The following is a 27185-nucleotide window of genomic DNA, read 5'->3' as shown; positions in this document are numbered from 1 at the left end:
ATTTTCTCTTGTGGACTATATGTAAATGTCTTTTATGTGAAAAAAACAACATGCATTTTGTATGATCCCTCTTATTTTGCTAAAATAATTAGCATTTTGATTTTCTGCAAGGTGTATGTTAACTACGCTGTAATCTAAAAAAACAAGAAATTACTATTAAGGGGAGACACTGCAGGCAAAAACACTGTTTTTTCATGCACCTGTCAAATTTGAGATTTTGGGCTTTTTGGTGTTTCATAAAGTGTTTTTTTCAGACTAGTGGAAAGAAAACATGCAAAAGACACTTTTATAGCATTTTATCTATTTATGTCAATAGATATTCAATTACAATACATATTTTTAAAGGCCGTTTTCTCAAAATGAGTTTTTTTTCCTCTACACTGAGCCATAAATCTCCACTTCAGTAGCACTTACACACACCACACTTTACATTTTCATTCCTGTCTATATTCTGAAGGTTTTTACAGAGGGACTAGTTCATATATAAATTGATTGATTTTATACATTTTATCCCTCCAAAAATGCAAAAAATATATCGTTTTCTGCCTGTTCTAAGTATTTTCTGAATTATGCAGTGACAACATGAGCCAAAATTCTGTCTGTAAAAACATTTGACTCTAATATGTCAAAAATAATAAAACAAGAATTTTAAAACTGACTTCATCCAGTGTTAAGATTTTTGTACTAGAAATGTATGAAAATTAGTGCATATTTCATTAATGTCTCATTTGCATATTTAAACCTAACATTTTAGAAAACTTGTAATACAATTTTTTTTTTTTGCAACTATCAACGTAATCAATAAACTTTGTAAGTAAGGTGATATCTATTTTTTTACCCTATTCACCTGCAGTGTCTCGCCTTAAAATGTTATTCTGAAAAGCACTATACAAATAAATCTGATGTGACTCATGCACAGCAATCATATTTTATTTGAGTAAAAATATATATTCTTCTACAGCGTCTTTGGAAATCATTGCATTAGGCTTTTAATGTCATGCCAAGGACACAAGATTAAATTTTACGTCTTCAAGGCTGCATTAAGGGGAGACACTGCAGGCAGAAATGAAGTTTTTTTTCATGCACCTGTCAAATTTGAGATTTTGGGCTTTTTGTTTTTTCCTAAAGTGTTTTTTCAGACTAGTGGAAAGAAAACACCCAAAAGACACTGTTAAAGGTTTCTTTTATAGCACTTTATCTATTTGTGTCAATAGATTTCAATTACAACCCATATTTTTAAAGGCAGTTTTCTCAAAATGAGTTTTTTCCTCTACACTGAGCCATAAATCTCCACTTCAGTAGCACTTACACACACCACACTTTACATTTTTATTTCTGTCTATATCCTGAAGGTTTTTACAGAGGGGCTTGTTCATATATAATTTGCTTGATTTTATACATTTTATTCCTCAAAAAATGCAAAAATATAAAGTTTTCTGAATTATGGAGTGACAAAATGAGCCAAAATTCCGTCTGTAAAAACATTTGACTCTAATATGTCAAAAATAATAAAACAAGAATTTTAAAACTGACTTCATCCAGTGTTAAGATTTTGTACTAGAAATGTTTGCAAATTAGTGCATATTTCATTAAATAATGTCTCATTTGCATATTTAAACCTAACATTTTAGAAAACTTGTAATACAATTTTTTTTGCATTTATCAACGTAATCAATCAACTTTAACTATTAGTTAATTTCTTAACCCTATTCACCTGCAGTGTCTCGCCTTAAAATGTTATTCTGAAAAGCACTATACAAATAAATCTGATGTGACTCATGCACAGCAATCATATTTTATTTGAGTAAAAATATATATTCTTCTACAGCGTCTTTGGAAATCATTGCATTAGGCTTTTAATGTCATGCCAAGGACACAAGATTAAATTTTACGTCTTCAAGGCTGCATTAAGGGGAGACACTGCAGGCAAAAATGAAGTTTTTTTTCATGCACCTGTCAAATTTGAGATTTTGGGCTTTTTGTTTCTTCCTAAAGTGTTTTTTCAGACTAGTGGAAAGAAAACACCCAAAAGACACTGTTAAAGGTTTCTTTTATAGCACTTTATCTATTTGTGTAATAGATTTCAATTACAACCCATATTTTTAAAGGCAGTTTTCTCAAAATGAGTTTTTTCTCCTACACTGAGCCATAAATCTCCACTTCAGTAGCACTTACACACATTAAACTTTACATTTTCATTCCTGTCTATATTCTGAAGGTTTTTACAGAGAGACTTGTTCATATATAATTTGCTTGATTTTATACATTTTATTCCTCAAAAAATGCAAAAATATAAAGTTTTCTGAATTATGGAGTGACAAAATGAGCCAAAATTCCGTCTGTAAAAACATTTGACTCTAATATGTCAAAAATAATAAAAGAATTTTAAAACTGACTTCATCCAGTGTTAAGATTTTTGTACTAGAAATGTTTGCAAATTAGTGCATATTTCATTAAATAATGTCTCATTTGCATATTTAAACCTAACATTTTAGAAAACTTGTAATACAATTTTTTTTTGCATTTATCAATGTAATCAATCAACTTTGTAAGTAAGATGATAACTATTAGTTAATTTAACCCTATTCACCTGCAGTGTCTCGCCTTAAAATGTTATTTTGAAAAGCACTATAAATAAATCTGATGTGACTCATGCACAGCAATCATATTTTATTTGAGTAAATAAATACATCCTTCTCTTCTACAGCTTCCTTCGGAAATCATTGCATTAGGCTTTTAATGGCATGCAAATGACACGAGATGAAATTTCCCGTCTTCAAGGCTGCATTAAAAACACTAAACACAGTGTCAAGTAATTCCTCTAAAACACAAGCCCTAATCAGTGGCTTCTGGAAAGAGGCTGTGCGATCTCAATCTGTGTGTGTTCTGTCATGCACATAACGCAGTCAAGAAGCAGGAATGTGAAATCAATAGGCGTTCGCTATCAGCGCGCCGCAGCAGGTGTCTAAGGGCTGACCGGTGGGAGCGGCGTCAAGGTGAAAGACACAGCTGAATGTGCATTAAACCACCTTCAAGACATCAGCACAATCCAGACAAGCTGTTCTCCTCTCATTACCGCATCGGTCTGCTTGAGAGAAAAATGGCTGCGCTGCAAAGGGGTTGATGTCGTGACCTCTTTCAATTATTTACCTTCCAAATGTCAGGGCTGTATGTTGAGATCCATAACAGTAGACATGCATCTAAACTACGGTGACCTCCGGCGCATTTGCATGCACAGCCTTTTCAGATACTGAATTATTGTGCACATGCTGATAAAAATAAACCAATTCTCTTTATGCTATTCTCTTTCTCAGTTGATTAATTTGTGTTTATAGTTGGAGTGAGTCAAAGCTGCTTTAAATTCTGTGTTAAAACACCCAGTGCAATATAAATGGAGAAATAAGACTCGTATTAGAGACAGCAGGAATGCTGCTTTACTCCTGTGTAAAGTGATGCAGCATCTGGCTTAAACTGGCTTAAATTATTTAAAAATCACTGGCATCATTTGAGCACTTATACAATTAAAAAAAAAAAAAAAAAAAAAAAAAAAATTTGTAATTTCATGTTTTAAATTAATATTGTAATATTTAAAAATAATTTAAATTACATTATTTGTCCACTTATTTATTTTTTTATATTTGTAATTGTTTTACTTTGTAATTTCATGTTTTTAAATAAATAATTTAGAAATTATTTAAATTACATTATTAATGCATTTGTTATTTTTTCATGTTATATTCATGTTTCTAGATTCATATTGTAAAATTTGACAAAAATATATTAAAAACGACATTTGTGCACTTCAGTTTATATTTATTGACAATTTTGTATTTTCATGTCTCTAGATTCATATTTTAAAATTAAAAACATAATAAAATTATATTTGTGCTCTTACGTTTATAATTTTTCATATTTTGTATTTCCAACTTTTAATATTTAAAAAATGTATTTTTATATATTTATGTTTATTTACAATTTTGCATTTGCATGTTTTTAGATTAATATTTGAATTTTTTTTTAAAGTTGTGCATTTGTGCACTTATTTCTTATATATTTCCTTTATAACTTTGTAGATTCTAGATTCATATTTTAATTTTTAAAAATCACTTTCATGACAATTTGTGGACTTATTTAATTTGAAATATCTTTAACTTTTAACTTTTGTAATTGCATGTTTTTTAATTAATATTATAATATTTAAAATAATTTAAATTACATTATTTGTGCATTTATTATCTGGGTAATTGCAATTTTGGCACTTAATTTTGTATTTAGTCAGCAAAAGAATTGAATCAGTTCAACATATTTAATCATCAGATGATTATTCTTTAATTTAGGCTTGTTTGGATTTTGAGAATATTGATTTATTGATTTATTCGTTAAAGTGTTTGCCATGCCAGAGTGTATCTATAACTTTGTATTTTCATGTTTCTATATTTTAATATTTAAAAATTATACTGTATAAATTGTATGATATGCTTTAAAAATATTAAGGTAACAATATAACTCAAACTCACATATGCATGCTGGGAACTAACATTCATTGTCAAAAAAAATAATAATAATAATAATAATTTAAAATAAATGAGTAGCCTTCTTTCCCTTATTTTTTCCCTTTTCTTGTGAATAATTTTTATGCATCATTTTTATTCAAAGTTATATTTTAGCCAGTTGTGTGGAGAATATGACAAAACTACACAAAAAACATCTGGGAGAAGACATGTTCAGAAACCCAATTATGATATGAAGCTGCCAATTTTCCAATACTATTGTGAAAAAGCAAGAAAACAACAACAAGCAAGAAAGAAAGCAGCTGGTGTTAGATCTGGTCAGAAACAAACATGGTTCCAAGCAATAAAGACTTCAACAAGGAAAGCTCTACAGCAACAAGTTCACAAAACCAAATTACAATGAAACTGACAGAATATTGTGAAAAGGCAAGAAAGCAATCCTTTTAAAGACTTTACTCTAAACTAGTGTATAAATATGATATGAAAGCAAGTCTGAGCATTGTAAAAACTACAGAATTAGAGTGTATTAGAACAGCACAAAATGACTAAAAAAAAAAAACATTTTGTAGAGTTTTGTAGAGAATATGACAAAACTACACCAAAAATACATCTGGGAAACCAAATTATGATATGAAATTGCCAGAATAATGTGAAAAGGCAAAAAAAAATAAGACAGAAAGCAGAAACAAACATAGTTGCAAGTAATCGATTCATTATAAACACTCTTAAAAATAAAGGTGCTTCACGATTCCACAGAAGAACCTTTTTTGTCTAAATGGTTCCATAAAGAACCTTAATCATCTGAAGAACCTTTCTGTTTCACAAAAGGTTCTTTGCGGCAAATGAAGGTTCTTCAGATTATAAAAAGGTAAGAAAGAGATGTTCTTTACAGAAGTTTTGACTGAACGGTTCTTTGTGGAACCAAAAAAGGTTCTTCTATCTATGGCATCACTGTGAAGAACCGTTTAAAGCACCTTTATTTTTAAGAGTGTACCTGATTTTCCCAGAGTGAAGTCTTTACAAGGAATCGATTGCTTGCAACCATGTTTGTTTCTGACCAGATCTAAGCTGGAGATCAGCTACTTTTTCACAATATTCTGACTGTTTCATATCATAATTGGGTTTGTGAACCTGTTGCTCTTCTCCCAGATGTATATTTAGTGTAGATCATCAGTAGTTTTGTCATATTCTCCACAAAACTGCACTCTTTAAAATAAAGGTGCCTTAAAAGGTTCTTCACAGCGATGCCATAGAAGAACCATTTTTGGTTCCACAAAGAACCATTCAGTCAAAAGTTCAGTCAAAGGACCATCTCTTTCTTACCTTTTTATAATCTGAAGAACCTTCTTTCACCACAAAGAACCTTTTGTGAAACAGAAAGGTTCTTCAGATGTTAAAGGTTCTTTATGGAACCATTTAGACAAAAAAGATTCTTCTATGGCATCGTGAAGCACCTTTATTTTTAAGAGTGTAAATTACAGCACATAAATACATACATGCGACCGAAAATACAGTAGCAAAAATACATTGTATTGGTCAAAATAATCTATTTTTAATGCCAAAAATCATTAGGATATCAAGTAAAGATCATGTTCCATGAAGATATTTTGTAAGTTTCCTACAATAAATCTATCAAAACCTATTTTTTGATTAATAATATGCATTGCTAAGAACTTCATTTGGACAACTTTAAAGGTGATTTTCTCAATATTTGATTTTTTTGCACCCTCAGATTGCAGATTTTAAAATAACAAACCATACATTAGTGGAAAGCTTATTTATTCAAAACTATTATAATAATTGACCCTTATGACTGGTTTTGTGGTTCAGGGTCACATATCATAATATTTAAAAATAATTTAAATGAAATTATTTGTGCACTTATTTAACGTAAGTTAAGTGTAAAAATATGATATAAAAGCAAGTGCATTGCAAAAACTATTACAGAAAACAGATTTAAATTAAATAATTTTGCAAACAGCACAAAACTGTTCCACAATTACATTTTGAATAAAAATACTGACAAAAATACTGATGATCTACACTAAAAGTACATCTAATCAGATAAAGTACAGTAAATTACAGCTCATATGTGACCCTGGACCACAAAACTAGTCTTAAGTAGCACGGGTATATTTGTAGCAATAGCCAAAAATACATTGTATTGGGCAAAATAATCTTTTTTTAATGCCAAAAATCATTAGGATATTAAGTAAAGATTACCATAAATATATCAAAACTTAATTTAATTCTTTAATATTTTACATTTTTACCTTTTCTATTTCATGTTTCTAAATTAATATACTGTTATATTTTTTTAAAAATATATTTAAAAATGACATTATTTTAAATGCAGCTCAGGTAAATGCAATTATGGCCACAGTATTTAGTCTGCAAAATAATTTAAGCAGTTCAACGTATTTAATCATCAGATGCTTATTCTTTAACTAGCTTGATTAAGTAAAGGCTTGTTTGGATTTTATGAATATTGAATACTGATGCTCTGGTTAAATAATCAAATAATCAATAATCAATATATTCACAATACTGTAAATGTTTGTGATAATGGATCAACTAATGCAATCATTTTTATTCACAATTATTTTTTAGCCAATTGTGTGGAAAATATGAAAAACTACACTAAAAAAAAACACATCTAGGAGAACAAACCCAATTATGATATGAAGCTGCCAGTTTTCCAATACTATTGTGAAAAAGCAGGAAAGCATGTTAGATCTGGTCAGAAACAAACATGGTTCCAAGCAATGAAGACTTCAACTAGGAAAATTAGGTAAAGTACAGCACCTGATTAGTGCTAATATTGATTGTAATATGCATTGCTAACAACTTAATTTGGACAACTTTAAAAGGCGATTTTCTCAATATTTTGATTTTTTTTTTTTTTTTGCAGATTATCAAATAGTTGTATCTCAGCCAAATGTTGTCCTATCCTAACAGACCATACATCAATGGAAAGCTTCTTTACTTAGCTTTTAGATGATGTATGTCTAAAATTATGTAACCATATAGAAATTTTACAACAAAAACATATTATAAAAAGTTTTCGTTCATGAATTATAAAAATAAAACTTTAAATAGTGCATTTTCAAGTCTATATTCAAAGTAGGTAGCAAAAATACATTGTATTGGTCAAAATGTTTGATTTTTCTTTTTTTTATGCCAAAAATCATTAGGATATTAAGATCATGTTCCACTAAGATATTTTGTAAATTTCCTACAATAAATATATCAAAACCTAATTTTTGATTAGTAATATGCATTGCTAACAAATTGCTAACAACTTAATTTGGACAACTTTAAAAGGCGATTTTCTCAATATTTAGATTTTTTTTTTTTGCAGATTTTTAAATAGTTGTATCTCCAAATGTTGTCCTATCCTAACAAACCATACACCTATTGAAAGCGTATTTATTCAGCATTTAGATGCATGTATAAATAAACCCTTACGACTGGTTTTGTGGTCTAGGATCACATATTACAATATTTAAAAATAATTTAAATTACATTTGTGCACGTATTTAATTTTAGATGATGTATCTCTTTAAATTATTTGTGCACTTATTCAATTTAAGTGTAAGTGTTTGCTAAGTGTAAAAATATGATATAAACACAAGTCTGAGCATTGCCAAAACTAATATCACAGAAATCAGATTTAAATGTAATAAATTTGTATGCAAACAACACAAAACTGTTTCACAAGTTCACTGTTTAGCCAGTTTTGTGGATAACATGACAAAACTACTGATGATCTACTGTACACTAAAAATACATCTAAGAGCAACAACCAAAGCATGCAAACAAATAAGCAGCTGTTAGCTCTGGTCAGAAACAAACATGGTTGCAACTAACTGATTCATTGTAAAGACTTTAGAAATCAGGTAAAGTACAGTAAATTACAGCACTTATAAATGCATATATGATTAATCACATCACATAATACGATGCACATTTGATAGATGCCAGAATCCCAGATCAGATCAGTGCAATTTGTTTTCCATCAACTGTATGAAAAAGAAGTTTAACAAGATAACAAACATGGTTGCAAGCAATCAATTCCTTGTAAAGACTTCAGTTGGGATATCATTGGGAAGGTTTAAGACACTTATTATATTAGATATCTTAGATATTTTACCACTGTTTTGTGTTACAAATTATTTAGGAAAAGTAATAGATTAATTTATAACATGTTTACCTCAAAACATACATCATAACAGAAGTTCTGACCTTTTTCACAAAAATACTCTGTCGCCTTTTTCCTTATCATGCTTTAGAAATCATAAGAAATTATATATCAGTTGAAATCTTAAAATTCATCCTTTGAAAACCATTTTAAAATCAGGCATTGCTTTACCATGGAAATGTTACATCAAACTCATATTACAAAACGTATTCATTCATGAATTATAAATATTTAACTTTGAATAGTGCATTTTCACGTCTATGTTCAAAATAGGGAGCGAAGTAGCAAAAATACATTGCATGGGTCAAAATTATTGATTTTTCTTCTATGCCAAAAATCATTAGGATATTAAGAACATGTTCCACGAAGATATTTGTACAGTAAATATATCAAAACCTAATTTTTGATTAGTAATATGCATTGCTAAGAACTTCATTTGGACAACGATTTTCTCAATATTTTGATTTTTTTGCAGATTTTCAAAGATTTTCATTTGTATCTCGGCCAAATGTTGTCCTATCCTAACAAATACACCAACTGAAAGCTTATTCATTCTTTTCTTTTATTCAAGCCTTATTCGGCTTTTTTTAAGTGTAAGCATTTGCTTAGTGTAAAAATATGATATGAAAGCAAGTCTGAGCATTGCAAAAACTAATAATACAGAAACCAGATTTAACAGCACAAAACGGTTTCACATTTTAGTCAGTTTTGTGGATAACATGACAAAACTACTGATGATCTACACTAAAATGCATCTAAGACAAGAGCAACAGGTTCAGAAACCAAATTATGATATGAAACTGCCAGAATATTGTGAAAAGGCAAGAAAGCAGCAAAGAAAGCAGCTGATCTCCAGTTTAGAGCTGGTCAGAAACAAACATGGTTGCAAGTAGTCGATTCCTTGTAAAGACTTCATTCTGGGAAAAATAAAGGTGCTTTAAAAGGTTCTTCACAGCGATGCCATAGAAGAACCATCTCTTTCTTACCTTTTTATAACCTGAAAACCCTTCTTTCACCACAATGAACCTTTTGTAAAACAGAAAGGTTCTTCAGATGTTAAAGGCTCTTTATGGAACCATTTAGACAAAAAAGGTTGTATCTATGGCATCGTGAAGCACCTTTATTTTTAAGAGTAAGTAGCACCGGTATATTTGTAGCAATAGCCAAAAATACATTGTATGGGTCAAAATTATTGATTTTTCTTTTATGCCAAAAATCATTAGGATATTAAGTAAAGATCATGTTCCACGAAGATATTTGGTAAATTTTCTACTGTAAATATATCAAAACTTAATTTTTGATTAGTAATATGCATTGCTAAGAACTTCATTTGGACAACTTTAAAAGGCGATTTTCTCAATATTTAGTTGTTTTTTTTTTGCACCCTCAGATTTCAGATATTCAAATAGTTGTATCTCTGCCAAATATTGTCCTATCCTAACAAACCATAAATTAAATAAAAGCTTATTTAGAAAACCTTTCAGATGATCTCAGTTTAACAAACATTTACCCTTATGACTGGTCCAGGGTCACATGTTATATTATTTAAAAATCATTTAAATGACATTACTTGTGCACTTATTTTTTTTTTTTTTAAGAATTTAATTGTGAACTTTGTGAAAGCAAATCTGAGCATTGCAAAAACTATTACAGAAACCAGTTTTGGTTTGAATCAAACATCATAAAATGATTCATAATTACATTTTAGCCAGTTTTTTGGAGAATATGACAATATCGATGAACTACTCTATAAATTTGGGAGAAGAGTGACAGGTTCAGAAACCAAACTATTATATGAAACTGCCAGAATATTATGAAAAGGCAAGAAAGCAACAAAGAAAGCAGCTGATCTCCAGCTTAGCTCTGGTCAGAAACAAACATGGTTGCAAGTAATCGATTCCTTGTAAAAGACTTCAACTGGGATAATCAGGTAAAGTACAGTAAATTACAGCACATATGTGATACTGGACAGGGGTGGACTGGCCATCGGGAGAACCGGGAGAATTCCTGGCAGCCAATTTGGCCTGCTACCCTCCAATTTTTATTATTATTATTTTTTAATATTGTTGTTTTAATATTGTTTTTGTTGCCTGCCGTATGAACTAAAGTGGTTATTTCGGAATGCGCCATTCAATAATAAAACTATATAAAATAAATCATGAATCGGTTAGTCTTGACTGGCAACGCATTTCGCCTCGCACGCGCTCCGCGAATCCGCCAAAAGGACACGAGACTCAAGAGTGAAGTGCCCAGGTGGAGAAGAGACACAAAACTGTCTTGTTTAGGACTTAAAGTGCAGGTCAGTTGCACCTGTAAATAGACTATTGTAGTTTTGTCTTTGTTTATACAAATGTTTATGTACTGCATAATTAACGAATTAACATAATTACAATTATAAAGTGTAGGAATTTAGCCGTAAAAAAATATTCACATCGTTTTAAAACGATGGAGCTAAGGCATTCAACACAACCCTTACGGAAATTAACCATGGTTACTAAAGTTACTACTTGGCTAATCCATTGTAACCACAAATGAACAATGTTTTTGCTACACTATATAGTTTCACCATGGAATTTGTAGTAAAACTCTGATTATACTAATAGGAATCAATCTGCCCAAAAAATAAATTAAAAAAATGGTTACTGTGTTTACCATAGGCCTAATAATACCACGGTTAATTTTCCTTAGGGTAAAACATGACTTATGCTAATGGAAAACATATTCAGTTGTAAGATTAAAAAAAAAAGATATTCAATATGTACCTATTATTGTACTAATTTTGACATTAAGGCAAGCTAAAACAATAACACATGGTCCTAATGTAGTACTGAAATGTTTCAAAAATAAATGTAGACCAGGGGCGTTGCTAGACCCTTTTTACTGGGTCCCCGAAATAAAGACATTAAACTATATGCAACATCTAAATTAACGCTTCTAAAAGCAATGCAGTTTAACTGAGGACTATGCGCGCAGATATCCATGCCGTTAATTGTGTTGTAAATGCAACTGTCTTTCAAAAAAGAAAAGTGATATGAGTAATGGGGGTTTTAGGTCTAGCAACTCCCCTGATGTAGACCTATTCTATGTGAAAACAAATTACAATGAGGTGGTTGTTTTGCAACAAGGTTGATGAAAAAGTGACAGGTAACGTACGGACAGATAAGAAAATTAAACAAAAAGTAAACACATATGAGAGACAGAGATTAAACAAACTAATAAGGAAATTGGAAGTTCAAGAGACAACCTTTAATTATTTTAGCCAGTTGATTTAAACTTTGTGTGATGATGATGGCCATATATATAAAAAAAAAATCTGTGGTTTCAAAATTTGGTGTGGGTGTGTGGGATGGCCTGGATAAGTGTGAGATTTCCCGGCCTGAGATTTTGTCCCAGTCCGTCCCTGATCCTGGACCACAAAACCAGTCTTAAGTAGCACCGCTATATTTGTAACAATAGCCCAAAATACATTGCATAGGTCAAAATTATCAATTTTTCTTTCATGCCAAAAATCATTAGGATATTAAGTAAAGATCGTGTTCCATCAAGATATTTTGTACATTTCCTACTGACAATATTTTGATTTTATGCACCCTCAGATTCCTGATTTTCAAATAGCTGCCTCTCAGCCAAATATTGTCCTATCCTAACAAACCATACATCAATGGAAAGATTATTTATTCAGCTTATTGTGACCCTTATGACTGGTTTTGTTGTCCAGGGTCACATTTGAATACATATATGATCAAATCACATTCCTAACATAATACACGTTTGACAGATGCTAGAATCCCAGATCAGATCAGTGCAATTTGTCTCCATCAACTATGAAAAAGACTGAAGAACCTAGCATTTAACAGGATCACAGTCAGTTTCCAGTGACAGCAGTGACTGTGCTGATGGAGAACAGACACTGGATCATCTGCAGCTCTGATGAAACCGAGCAACAGGTTCACAAAACCCATCGCCAGCAGCGGCGATTTACTGTAACGCGCGGCACTCGCGTTCACGAACAGCTCCGGATATAAATGCGCGTCGCAAACGGTTTGAAAGCGTCTTTCTCTCAGACACTGCGGACTGCGGGTGTGGTGACTGCATCAGCTCTCTCTCTCTCTCTCTCTCTCTCTCTGTATCTCTATTTCTCTCTCTCTCACACACACACACACACACACACACACACACACACACACACATACATACATGCACGCGCACGCACAGCTAAACGATAAACAACATGCAAACGGACGCACCGTTTTCACCTCCTTTAAGTTTCATTCACTGTAGAGATCAACTCTGGTCTCCAGAATCGATCACAAAACCAATTCAGTCTGAGAAACACTTGGATTTTCATTTCGCACGATAATCAGCTTTTAATTCGATCATACGTGCAAAACACAAGCATTCGCGTCATGTTTCGATGCATATCGTGCACCGGACTGACCTCCCAGTCGATGGAGTCCCACTCGTCGGCGAACATTCGGCGGCTGTGAGACGCCACTACGGACGATCAGCTGGCATTGCGCTCTCAAAATCCACACCAAATCACTTCCACGCGGTGAAATCCCAAATATCCCGAGCATGAGTCCGAGCGGAGAGTCACGAACGCGCGGCTGGCGCTCGTTGAGCCGCGCGTAAAAGCGCCGCGCTCCGCTTCGCCATGAAGAACGAAGAGGGCGAACAAGTGCCCCTCGCTAATTACTCATTTACCTGAGGCTTTGCTCACTTAGTACGGCTTCAGTCCTTTTCAAAACCTGAGCTGATGGAGGAATATCCTTAACAGGAGTTACTGCATCTCACGCGCAGCCTGCGAATCCAGCGATGCGCCTTTAAGGAAAAAGTTGTTGTATAAGGGCTTTCCGAGAGGCGAGTAAATCCTGGCGGATTTCTATTGGTATTTCGATCATAATTGGAAGCAATCCTAATGGGATGAGTCAAGAATCCTTTTGGAAACAAATAAGATTCGGCTGGAGACGCGGAGACGCGTTTATTCGCGGTTTGTTTTGAGAATTGATTTCAGTTTATCCTGAGGGATCTTGTTTGATTCACGCAGCACCTTTACTGAGTGAGTTAAAGCTGCTCCAAAAGCTGTGGAAAGACCCAATGCAGCATAAAAAGCTGGAATGAAGCATGCAGTGCTGAGATCCTACAGTTGACTATGAGAGGCGGCTCTGATTCTGCTTTACATCTTTGGAGAGATGCCATATATATATATATATATATTTTTTTTTTTTAATACACTTTTATTTACAACTTTCATGTTTCTAGATTCATATTTTAATATTTAGAATTTTTAAATGACTATTTGTGACACACACACACACACACACACACACACACACACACACCACACACACACACACACACACACACACACACACACACACACACATATATATATAAACTTTGTGTTGTCATTATGACAATTTGTGCATTTTATTGTGCATTTATGTGCGTTTATTTTTTATTTAATTTCTTAAATTTTTAATTTATTTAATTTATTTGAAAAATATTCAAATGACATTACTCGTGCACTTATTTTTAACACACTTATTTACAACTTTCATGTTTCTAGATTCATATTTTATTATTCAAATTTATTTAAATGACATAATGTGCCCTTTTTACATTTTTATTTACAACTTTTTTCATGTTTTTAGATTTGCATTTAGAATCATTTAAATAACATTTGTGCACTTAATTTTGTCTATTTTTTTATTTACAACTTTGTATTGCCATTCTATTATTTGTGATTTTTATTTTTTTAGAACCTTGTATTTTCATGCTTCTAGATTTTTAAATTTTTTTTAATTATTTATTAAAAATATATTGAAAAACCCTTTTTTCAAAATATACTTGTATTTATAACTTTATATAACTTTGTATTTTTATGTTTCTGGATTCATAGAAATAATATTTATAAATTATTTAAACGGCATTAGCATACACTGATTTCAATTTTTTTTGTTATTTAATTTATTAAAAATATTAAATAATTAATTATTGTACACTTACTTTTAATATACCTATATTCACAACTCTGTATTTTCATGTTTCTGGATTCATAGATTAATATTTATAAATAATTTAAATGGCATTAGCATACACATTTAAAATTATTATTTTTTGTCATTTAGTTAACTAAAAAAATATATTCAAAAGTTTATTCTTGTACACTTATTTTTAATATACTTGTATTTACAACTTTGTATTTGAATGTTTCTAGATTCACAGAATAATATTAATAAATTATTTAAATGGCATTACCATGCTTTTTTTAACCATTTAATTTATTAAAAACAATTCTGAAGTCATTACCTTATACACTATGTTTTTATATTCATATTTGAATATTTAGTTGTTTACAACTTTGTATTCTCATGTTTGGATTCATATATAAAATCATTTAAATGAAATTTGTGCAATTGTTTAATTTTTATATATTTTTTGTTTTGCCATTGTGACAATTTTTTATTTAAAACTTTGTATTTTTATGTTTCTAGATTCATATTGCAATATTTAAATTAAAAAATTACATTACCTATGCACTTTTTAATTTTTTATTTATTTAAAAATATTCAAACAACATTACTTGTGCACTTATTTTTAATATACATTTACTTACAACTTTCATGTTTCTAGATTCATATTTTAATATCCAAAATGATTTAAATTACATAATTTTTCATTACAATAATTTTCATGTTTAGTTTATTATTTAAAATAATTTAAATGACATTATTTGTGCACTTGTTTAGTCGGTACATAAGCCGCTTCTGATTGTTGCTTGATTGCTTTCACTTCCATATTACGACAGATACTCCAATAGCAGTCTGGTCCAGCACATATTTCTTGCACATTTTTGACCTAAAGTGTTATTTTGAAAACTCAAACTCAATGCACTTGGTATTTGAACATAAGTCGCTTCTGAGCCGGCTTACAGTGTAAAGTTGACATTAAAGGATTCTTGCTTAATTGCTTTCACTTCCATATTACCACAGATACTCCAATAGCAGTCTGGTCCAGCACATATTTCTTCCAAAGTGTTATTTTGAAAACTCAAACTCAATGCACTTGTTATTTGAACAAATTATTTGGTACATAAGCCACTTCTGAGTCGGCTTTAATAATGGCATTAGAGGATTCTTGCTTGATTGCTTTAGCTTCTATATTACGACAGATACTCCAATATCAGTCTGGTTCAGCACATATTTCTTGCACATTTTTGTAATTTTGAAAACTCAAACTCAATGCACTTGTTATTTGAGCATAAATTATTTGGTACCTAAGCCGCTTCTGAGCCGGCTTTACAGTGCAAAGTCAGCGTTACAGGATTCTTGCTTGATTGTGTAAGCTTCAGATACTCCAATAGCAGTCTGGTCCAGCACATATTTCTTCCAAAGTGTCATTTTGAAAACTCAAACTCAATGCACTTGTTATTTGAACAAATTATTTGGTACATAAGCCGCTTCTGAGCCGGCATTAAAGGATTCTTGCTTGATTGCTTTCACTTCCATATTACGACAGATACTCCAATAGCAGTCAGCACAATTTTCTTGCACATTTTTTAACTAAAGTGTTATTTTGAAAACTCAAACTCAATGCACTTGTTATTTGAACTATTTATTTGGTACATAAGCCGCTTCTGAGCTGGCTTTACAGTGCAAAGTCGGCATTAGAGGATTCTTGCTTGATTGCTTTCACTTCCATATTAAGACAGATACTCCAATAGCAGTCTGGTCCAGCACATATTTCTTGCAAAGTGTTATTTTGAATACTCAAACTCAATGCACTTGTTATTTGAAATGACACGCATTGCAAAATAAATAAATAATCTGCTACACAAACAAACGTACACCGAATTGAATTCGCACCGTGTGCCCATCCATACCTCACAGCATTTGCCCTTGCAACACTAATATTTACACAATGAGTGTTCTCTTAGCTCTGCGCCTCCACCACAGCTGTGATCCGACTTTGAGTAGCGGGAGACTCTTACCATGAGCACGGCGAGGTTGTTGTGGTGCGCGCAGTGGATGGTGGTTGTGTTGTGCGCGGAGCCCGTTATGTGGCAGCCTTCCGCGCGCCAGCCGCCGTGTCCATCCAGCAGGTCAAAATCCCAGTATGCCGCGGTGGGGTCTACACCCAACGAGAAGTGCCGGAGAGCAACGGTAACCGGCTGCACGGGGCTCCCGGGGCTACACCCATCTGCACAGGAGAGCAACACATTGCGTCAAGTAACGACCCGAGTGGAAAGTCCTCAAGTGTTGCATCCACATGGAAGCTGATGCATGCAATCACGCTCAGAAATTAAATTGCGCACTCAAATAATTCCAATCGAACTCGTGCACGATTACAACGCAACAGTTGCAACACCGCGCGAGCACGCACATGCTTTCTACTAATTGCATGCGACGTTAATACCAAACGATCGCATTGCAAAAGACTTCTATGTGATGTATGCATGCACGGAGGAAATGCATGGGTGAAATCGCAGCCTTACCTAATTTGGTGAACGCAACTGGTGTCGAAACGCTCCTGCGCTTGCCATCGTCCGCAAGATTTGACGAATTCCCCGTGCACGGAAAGAGTTTTCCATTGCGGAAGACGATCAGCTGCAGCTTACAGGTGGAGTTCTCCACAGCGCGAGGCGCAGCCAGCGGGAAATGTATGGAGGCGATGGCCACCGTGTTCTGCGGATGGAGAAATGCATGTGAGATGTGTGTCAGCTGCTGTCTGATTGAGAGAGAAGGGGAAAGTGCTGGAGGAAGCAGGGGGTTTCTGCTTGTCTTTGGTCTGCCGCAGAGGTGGAAATGATTGTGAGCACTACAACATCAGCTTAAAGCAGCAGTCTGATAGAGCAGCACAGAAGCACAGGGGTTATCAGCATCAGCAGCCTAAGAAGAGCTTCACCTCTTTATCTGTTTGGAGGAATATGTCAGTGTCTGCTGCAGATGCTCAAGGCGAAGGAAAAACATGTTCTGTTGGCTTTCTGAAAACTCAGGTCAGATTAAAGCGATAAGCAGATGTTGATGCAGAGACTGTTTTCGCAAAGGCATTTAAAACAGATTAAGCTGTGGTTGATCAACACACACACACACACACACACACACACACACACACACACACACACACACACACACACACACACACACACACACACACACACACACACACACACACACACACACACACACACACACACACACACACACAATTACAATATCAAATGCTCACCAAGACCAAGCCTGCATTTATTTGATTCAATGTGCAACAAAAGAGTAAAATTTTGAAATATTTTTTCTATTTAAAATAACTGTGTTCTATTTGAATGTATTTTAAAATGTAATTTATTTCTGTGATCAAAGCTGAATTTTCAGCATCATTACTCCAGTCTTCAGTGTCACATGATCCTTCAGAAATATTTTTAATATGCTGATTTGCTGTTTAATAAACATTTATTTTTATTATTATTATTATTATTATTATTATTATTATCTTTGTTTAAAACAGTTAAGTAAAACATTTTATTCAGGATTCTTTGACGAATAGAAAGATCAGCATTTATCTGAAATAAAACGCTTTTGTAACATTATGCACCATACCATTAAAAAGCTTGAAGTCAGCATATTTTTTTAAGGGAAAAAAAAGTAAAAATGAATACTTTTATTTATCAAGGATGCTATAAATTGATCAAAAGTGATGATAAAGACATTTATAATGTTACAAAAGTTTTCCATTTCAGATAAATGTTGTTCTTCTAAACTTTATATTCATCAAAGAAACCTGAAAAAAAAAAAACATAATAATAATAATATATTTTTTGAGCAGCAAATCCTGAAGGACCATGTGATACAACAGACTGGAGTAATGACGCTATTTTAAATAGTACAAATATTTCTGAATTTTACTGTTTTTGCTGTACTTTGGATCAAATAAATGTGGGCTTGGTGAGCAGAAGAGACTTCTTTATTTTATTCTTTCTTTATTTAATCCAGTTGTATCACTGGATAGTACCACTTACACTACATTTAAAAATATTTATAAATAAATAAAATACATTCTAGTTGTATCACTGGATAGTACCACTTACACTACATTTAAAAATATTTATAAATAAATAAAATACATTCTAGTAGTATCACTGGATAGTACCACTTATGATCAATAAAGTAAATTAAATATAAAAACCTATGATTTTCTTTTTCAACATTTTGTGCAATCCCATAAAAATTTGACAATTTTGATAATTATTAATATTAATATTAATAATTGTATAATAATTATATATAAAATAAAATAATACATTCCAGTAGTATCTGGATAGTACCATAAAAAAAAAATCTAATAATGGCTTTCTTTAAAAAAATAAAAATAAAATATATTAAATCATAATAAATAATAAAATACAAAAATACATAATAGTATCACTGGATAGTACATCAATAATAAAAATTGGTAAATAAAAAACAATAAATAATATTACGGAACATATGCACCAATAATCCATGATTTTCTTCTTCACAACATTGTGTAATGCCATGAAAATATTATAATAAAAATATGAAATATGATAAAAATGTGTTTGTGTGAGAATTTATTTCATTATAGCATCACTTGATAGTAGCACTTATAATTGATTGATCAATTTTGAATCAACGAAAGCTGAATAAATAAGCTCTTAATTGATGTATGGTTTGTTAGGATAGTATTTAGGCTAATATTTGGTCGAGATACAACTATTAGAAAATCTGCAATCTAAGGGTGCAAAAAAAAAAAAAAAAAAAAAAAATCTAAATATTGAGGAAAAATCGCCTTTAAAGTTGTCCAAATGAGCAATGCATATTACTAATCAAAAATTAAGTTTTGATATATTTACGGTAGGAAATTTACTAAATTTCTTCACATGATCTTTCCTTAATATCCTAATGATTTTTGGCATAAAAGAAAAAAAAAAGCGATAATTTTGACCCATACAATGTATTGTTGGCTATTGCTACAAATATACCTACTTATAGCTACTTATGAAAGGTGTTGTGTTCAATGATCACATATAAACACTAACAACCCAAGATTTTCAGCACTTTGCACAATCCCCATTATATTTAAAATATTTTGAGGTTAGATGTTACAGGTTAAGAAAAAGCCAATAGAGAAGTAAATCAGTGTGTTACAGCTCATTCCCAGTGCTTATTTAAGACTGGAGAGCAGCGGCTCTGATGTAAGGTAATGTGTAATGAGCGCCTGTGCTTAGAAAGCCTGCCGTCAGCATTCGTCTGCTCTGGGAAGGAGAGCGAGCGAGAGAAATCAGTCTGTCGAGCAGCGAGGAGTTTCATTCACAAAACCAGGCGCCTCTTCAGTCATGCCACGATTTCCATACGTGACTCACGGCTGGAGCTGAAAGCGTTCGTTACCCAGAGTGCACCGCAGCATCCCGATTACATTCCGGCAGCTCTTCAATGCAGCACTGCTCTACAGCACACGCTTTATCGGAATCAAGAATGACGTTTATTTGAGTTTGTCGCTGTAAGACGTCTCTCTTTTCACCCTGATTGTAAATGCTGACTGCTGTATCTGAAAAAAATATGTCTTGTTTGTTCTCTCGTCTGTGTGAAGCAGATTGTTCAGGGGTTTATGAAGGCGGCATTCAGCACCAAGGACAGCAGCCATTCAATATAATACATACAGTTGAGGTCAAAAGTTTATATACACCTTTCAGAATCTGCTAAATGTTCATACAAGGATCATACAAAATGCATGCTTTTTTTTTTTTAGTACTTACCTTAAGATAGATGTTTACATGTAGTCCACAACTGAAAATGGCAGAATTTATAAGTTTACATCCCCTTGATTCTTAATACTGTGCTGTGACCTGAATGATCCACAGCTGTGTTTTTTGTTCAGTGATAGTTGTTCATGAGTCTCTTGTTTGTCCTGAACACTTAAACTGTCTGCTGTTCTTCAGAAAAATCCTTCAGGTTCTACAAATTTTCCAAGTTTTCCAGCATTTTTGTGTATTCGAACCCTTTCCAACAATGACTGTATGATTTTGAGATCCATTTTTTCACGCTGAGAACAACTGAGGGCAAGTATGTGAGCGTTTGAACCTTCTGTAATAGTTGCATATGAGTCCCTCAGTTGCCCTCAGTGTGAAAAAATGGATCTCAAAATCATACAGTCATTGTTGGAAAGGGTTCAAATACACACAAATGCTGGAAAACCAAAGAATTTGTGGGAAATTAAACGATTTTTCTGAAGAACAGCAAACAGTTGAAAAAAAGTCTGGTTTGTTCTCTTGTCCATGTGAAGCGGATCGTTCGGCGGTTTTGAAGGCGACATTCAGCACCAAGGACAGCAGCCAAACAAGGTTTTTTTTAAGTAAATATAAAAATACATAGTCCACAAGAGAAAATAATATTTTAATTTATAAAAAATGACCCTGTTCAAAAGTTTACATCCCCTTGATTCTTAATACTGTGTTGTTACCTGAATGATCCACAGCTGTGTTTTTTGTTTAGTGATAGTTGTTCATGAGTCCCTTGTTTGTCCTGAACAGTTCAACTTCCTGCTGTTCTTCAGAAAAATCCTTCAGGTTCCACAAATTTCTTTTTTTTTTTTTTTTAGCATTTTTGTGTATTTAAACCCTTTCTAACAATAACTGTATGATTTTTAGACCCATCTTTTCACACTGAGAACAACTGAGGGACTCATATGCAACTATTACAGAAGGTTCAAACACTCACTGATGCTCCAGAAGGAAAAACCATGCATTAAGAGCCTTTCGGAATTTGAAGATCAGCGTCAATTTAATTTATTTTGTCTTGTGGAAAACATGCAAGTAGCTTCCGAAGGCCAGTAATAAATGAAAAAAATATGATATTTAGGCTAAATAAGAAAAATGCACACATTTCCGTTCTGTTCAAAAGTTTTCACCCCCAGCTCTTAATGCATGGTTTCCTTCTGGAGCATCAGTGAATGTTTGAACCTTCTGTAATAGTTGCATATGAGCCCCTCATTCTCCTCAGTGTGAAAAGATGATCTCAAAATCATACAGTCATTGTTGGAAAGGGTTCAAATACACAAAAATGCTGAAAAAAAAACAACAAAATTGTGGGACCTGACAGATTTTTCTGAAGAACAGCAGGCAGTTTAACTGTTCAGGAAAAACAAGGGACTCATGAACAACTATCACTAAACAAAAAAACATCAGTTAACAACAAGATCATTCAGTTAACAACACAGTATTAAGAATCAAGCGGATGTAAACTTTAGCTGTATTTTTTTAAATAAAAAATAACATGCATTTTGTATGATCCCTCATATTTTGCTAAAATAATTAACATTTTGCAGATTCTGAAAGAGGAATGTAAACTTTTGGCCTCACTTGAACAGGCTATTTTTGGCTCAAATAATACACATAGTTTCAAAGTAGACGAGTAATCAAGTCAAAAGAGGACAATGACACCTATTTAACTTTGTAAAGTCTGATATATGAAATAAAGTCTTTCATTTTTAGAAAATAACAATTTATTGAAGCTTGAAGCTCAATGTAAACTTTTATAACAGTACATCTTATAACTGCTAGAGAAAACCAGCATTCAAATGCATTAGATTCACTATAACCCATGTGTTTCAGTGCTGCTTCTGTTGCTCTTATTCATTAGCACTTTCAACCAAACAGACTTTGCACTGCATGTGCTTCATTTGTGTAAATCCTGAACTGAAGTGCTGGTAGACGCAGTGTTTTTAAAAACATGAAGCAGCTCTTTCGGCAATGGAAAGAATCACGTATTGCAGCGGAGCCTGTAACAGCGAGAGCGTAACATCAAAATGAAAGAGACTAATTTACAAAGCTCTCCTCTCTTTTTTGCACTTGGCGAATTCGTGTTGCATTACTCAGAGAAAGATAAGAAAAAAAAAAAAAAAAAAAACTTTGTCATGCCAACTGGCTGCTCTTCCATTATAAGGTTTGGACTAAAGAGGAGTTTTTCCACACAGAATATTATATTTTTATATTCTCTGATGAACATAAGAGCAGTGTTTGTCTCTAAACATTTCTAACAGAGTGTTTCCCCCGGCCTTTGGATGACAGCATCTACTAAATGCATATGTAAATGTCTGTGGGATTTTTATACATATTTTCTAGTCCAGCAAACAAAAATTGCGCATTTTACGACTTGAAACAAATAACTATGGTACTCAAATATACAATGCAGTCTCGTCTGCTCACCAAGGCTGCAGTTATTTGGTCAAAAATATAGTGAAAAATTTGAAATATTTTTAGAATTTAAAATAGCTGTTTTTAATGTGAACACATTTTAAAATGTAATTTATTCCTGTGATCAAAGCTGTATTTTCAGCACCATTACTCCAGTCTTCTGTGTCACATGATCCCTCAGAAATCATTATCATATACTGATTTGATGCTCAAGAAACATTTCTGATTATTATCAGTGTTAAAAATAGTTGTTGAACAATATTTTTGTAGAGCCCAGGATTTTTAAATAAATGGAATAATATAAAATAAATAAATAAATGTAAAAAGTGTTTATTTTATTAATATTTTTCAAATATTTTCTACTTTACATTACTTACTCTACTTTATCTTCATTTTAGTTAAATATTAGTTTGCTTGTTTTTTTTTAAAGATACAGTAGACTGTATAATTTTAAATATTTTTTAAAGTTTTATTTTAGTTATTTTAGTACATCAGGTTAAACTAAATGAAAATAAAACTACCTCAGTAATAACTTTACAAAATATATATATTTGGTTTTATTTTATTTGATGACTTTTAGTACATTTTGTAAATTTAATTTTATTTAATTTTTTTTTTTACATTTCTTGGCCACTTTTCTTACATTTTTATATAATATAATATATTTTATTTTTTAAATTTTATTTCAATTAATGTTTTTTTCACTAACTCCAATTAAACTAAAAAGTGAAAACATAAATCAATCAATTATTTGATGAATGAAATAAAAAAATTAAAAAATACATAAAAACATACATGCGTGTATGCAAAAAGTGTTTATTGTATTATTTATTTTTTAATATTTGTTATATTATTTGTGGTATTTTTTATAGTTTTAGTTTTTTGTGTGTGTGCCTTTTTTGTTTTTAAGATAAAGACTTAAATCACTTTTTTCCCACGTTTTATTCAAGTTTTATTTTTAGTTTAGTACAACTACCTCAGTAATATTTCAAAATATTTTATTTTATTTGCTTGGCTGCTCTTATTACATTTTTATATAATAACCTTAAGTAGTATCGTATTTTATTTCAATTAAATAAAAAAAACAAGCTAAAAACTGAAGACAGTATAAATATTTTATTAGCTGCTTTTATTACATTTCTATTATATCTATATATAATAACCCTAAGTAGCATCTTTTTTTAGTACGAAATAAATTGGCAAATCAGCATATTAAAATGATTTCTGAAGGATCATGCGACAGTGAAGACTGGAGTAATGATGCAGAAAATTCAGCTTTAATCACAGAAATAAATTACAGTTTACAAGATATTCACATAGAAAATCGCTCTTTTAAATTCTAAAAAAATTTCAGAATTTGTGTGTTTTTTAACAAATAAATGCAGCTTTGGTGAGCAAAAGAGATGTGTTTCATGTCCGAAAACAATTACCACATTCAACACAAAGCAGGGTTTGTCTGAACCACGGTATTCACATCATTTACGATGTCAAAGGGAAGATTTAATCTCAAATGACTCTTGCTTATCATTAGAGACTAAAAAAGGCCACGGCATGAGAGATGGAGCCCATGAAAAGCCAGCGACGGAACAGGATGGATGAAGCTCTCAGTTTATTTAAAGAAGTCTATTCTGTCATCAATTTCCCACAGATACCAGTGCTTTCATGTGCTTTTATGAATCATTCTCTCTTTCTCTCTGCTCGGAGCCGGACATGATGAAAGCAGATGAGTTTGGGCGCAGGAACATCATTCAGCAGTGATTCCTGGACCAGAGTCTCCAGAGAGCGTTTCTCCAAGAGCCGCACTTATGAGCACTTAGTATGAATGATCCAGCAGGATCTCCACAGCTACTGAAATACACTCGTTTAAAAAAAATACACTCGTTTAAAAAAAAATCATTACAGAAAAATGAGGCAAAACCCCATTCCAATTTTTTGTATTTGATCAATAAGAACATGCTCTTTCAAAAAAAAAAAAAAAAAAAAAAAGTTTCAAGTTCACACTTGGTGTCATTCATGGGAAATATTGCTCTGAACATTGGTGTAAAATGAGTTTTTTTTTTTTTTTTTTTTTTTTTTTTTCAATTTTGGACCTTAATATCTCAACATCCATAAGACTCTATTGTCTGATGTCAAAGGATGTGAAAGACATGGTACATATCAGACCATTTACCAAGATTGATGCTTATACATTGAAAATTGAGGTTTCTATGGACATCTGAAAACCCTTAAAGTAATAGTTTCAAAGAAAAGTAGAGGGCCAGCATTCAGGTGTAAATTCAGTAACAATGCTGTGAGTCGTAACTCATGCAGTATTGGACTAAGACTCTTAGCCCAGAAAATGTCATGGACCTGGCACAACTAGTTCTGGAGATATTTCAGTCTGAACATGGTAACTCAGGCTGTGATGCAAAAACAGGGTAAAAAACAAACTAATGACTTTTTTGTAAAAAAAGATCTGAAATTTTGTATCTATTCTATTCTATTCTATTCTATTCTATTCTATTCTATTCTATTCTATTCTATTCTATTCTATTCCCTTTGGAAAAATGTAGGTCTGTTGTTACAAAGTATATACCGTTTACTGCAAAGTCATCACGAGTAAGCATCACTGTTATTTTAGTAGCATCGAAATACATTTTTATTAATATTTTGAAAGTATAATCTCCTTTTTAATGTTAGGGAAATTTTAGCTGTTTTTTTTTTTTTTTGCCCTTTTTTGTCTTATAGCTTTAGAGACTATATTTTAATTTCACCTTTAAGTTTTATTTTTAGTTATTTTAGTACATGAAGTTAAACTTGAGAAAAATTAGAAAATATACCTCTGTAATTGCTTTAAAATATTATATTTTATTTGCTTGGCTGCTCTTGTTTATTACAGTTTTACCTGATATAGTATTTTATCTTAATTAATTATATTTTATTACAATTTTATACAATAACCTGAAGTAGCATTTTATTTTAATTCAGTTAATTATTTTATTTTATTTGCTTAGCTGCTCTTGTTTATTACATTTTTCTATATAATAACCTTACGTAGTATTTTATTTTTTTAATTATTTCAATTCTATATATATTTTTTTATTTTACTTTATTTGCTTGTCTGGTCTTGTTTTTATTATTTTTATGTAATAACCTTAAGTAGTATCTTTTTTATTTAAATTATATTTTATTTAATTCTATTTCATGTTATTGTGTGTTATTTTATTTTATTTTAATTTATTTGCTTGACTACTCTTGTTAATAACCTTAAGTTGTATCTTATTTAATTTTAAATTTATTTAATGTAATTAATTTTTTTTATTTCATTTTATTTTATTGGCTGTTCTTGTTTATTACATTTTTAATTAGTAATCTTAAATAGTAAATTTAAAATATTTTTTTAATTGAATTTAATTTAACTTAACCTTACTTTATTTGCTTGGCTGGTCTTGTTTATTGCAGTTTTATGCAATAACCTTAAGTAGTATCTTATTTTATTTAAACTATTTTATTTTATTTCATTTCATTTCATGTTATTTAATTTAATTTAATTTAATTTCATTTTTATTTAGTTTATTTATTTATTTTAAGTTATTTAATTTGCTTGGCTGCTCTTGTTAATAAGCAAACATAGTATCTTATTTTATTATATTTCAATTTTATTGTATTTTACTTTATTTTTAAAATTTTTATATTTCAATTTTATTTTATTTTTTTACTTTGATTTGATTTGTTTTGCTGCTCTTGTTAATAACCATACGTAGTATCTTATTTTATTTCAATTTTATTTTATTTTACTTTGTTATTTATTTATATTTCAATTTTTATTTTATTTCATTTATTTTATTTTATTTTATTTGCTTGGCTGTTCTTGTTTATTACATGTTTAATTAATAATCTTAATAGTAGTATCTTATTTTATTTTAATTATTTATTCATTTAATTTAACTTTACTTGCTTGGCTGGTCTTGTTTATTGCATTTTTATGTAATAACCTTAAGTAGTATATTATTTTATTGCAACTATATTTTATTTTAATTTGTTATTTTATTTAATTTCATGTTATTTTATTTCATTTTTATACATTTTTTAAAATTGATTTAATTTAATTTATTAGCTCGGCTGCTCTTGTTAATAACCTTAAGCAGTATCTTATTTTATTAAGAAAAAATTCCCAAGTTTAAAAAAACAAACAAACTCCAATTAAAGTAAAATCTGAAAACATAAAAAAAAAAAAAAAAAAATTGAAAATATTAACCAAAATAAAAACGTATAATAATAA

General features: G+C 31.3%; 1 protein-coding gene across 1 annotated transcript in view; it reads right to left on the bottom strand.

Moving 5' to 3' along the window:
• The window catches only part of adgra1b (adhesion G protein-coupled receptor A1b), a 219889-nt gene that overhangs the window by 32936 nt on the left and 159768 nt on the right, over window positions 1-27185 (bottom strand). Inside the window, exons 13-14 of the mRNA XM_073834524.1 lie at window positions 17210-17399; window positions 16706-16914 (exon numbers count right to left, since the gene is read on the bottom strand). Coding sequence (XP_073690625.1) covers window positions 16706-16914; window positions 17210-17399 — 399 coding nt within the window. The remainder of the gene's footprint in view (window positions 1-16705; window positions 16915-17209; window positions 17400-27185) is intronic.

The sequence above is a fragment of the Garra rufa genome, chromosome 2, assembly GCF_049309525.1.
Source record: "Garra rufa chromosome 2, GarRuf1.0, whole genome shotgun sequence".
NCBI classification, from domain to species: Eukaryota; Metazoa; Chordata; class Actinopteri; order Cypriniformes; family Cyprinidae; genus Garra; species Garra rufa.
This window is presented reverse-complemented; position numbering and strand designations above follow the sequence as displayed.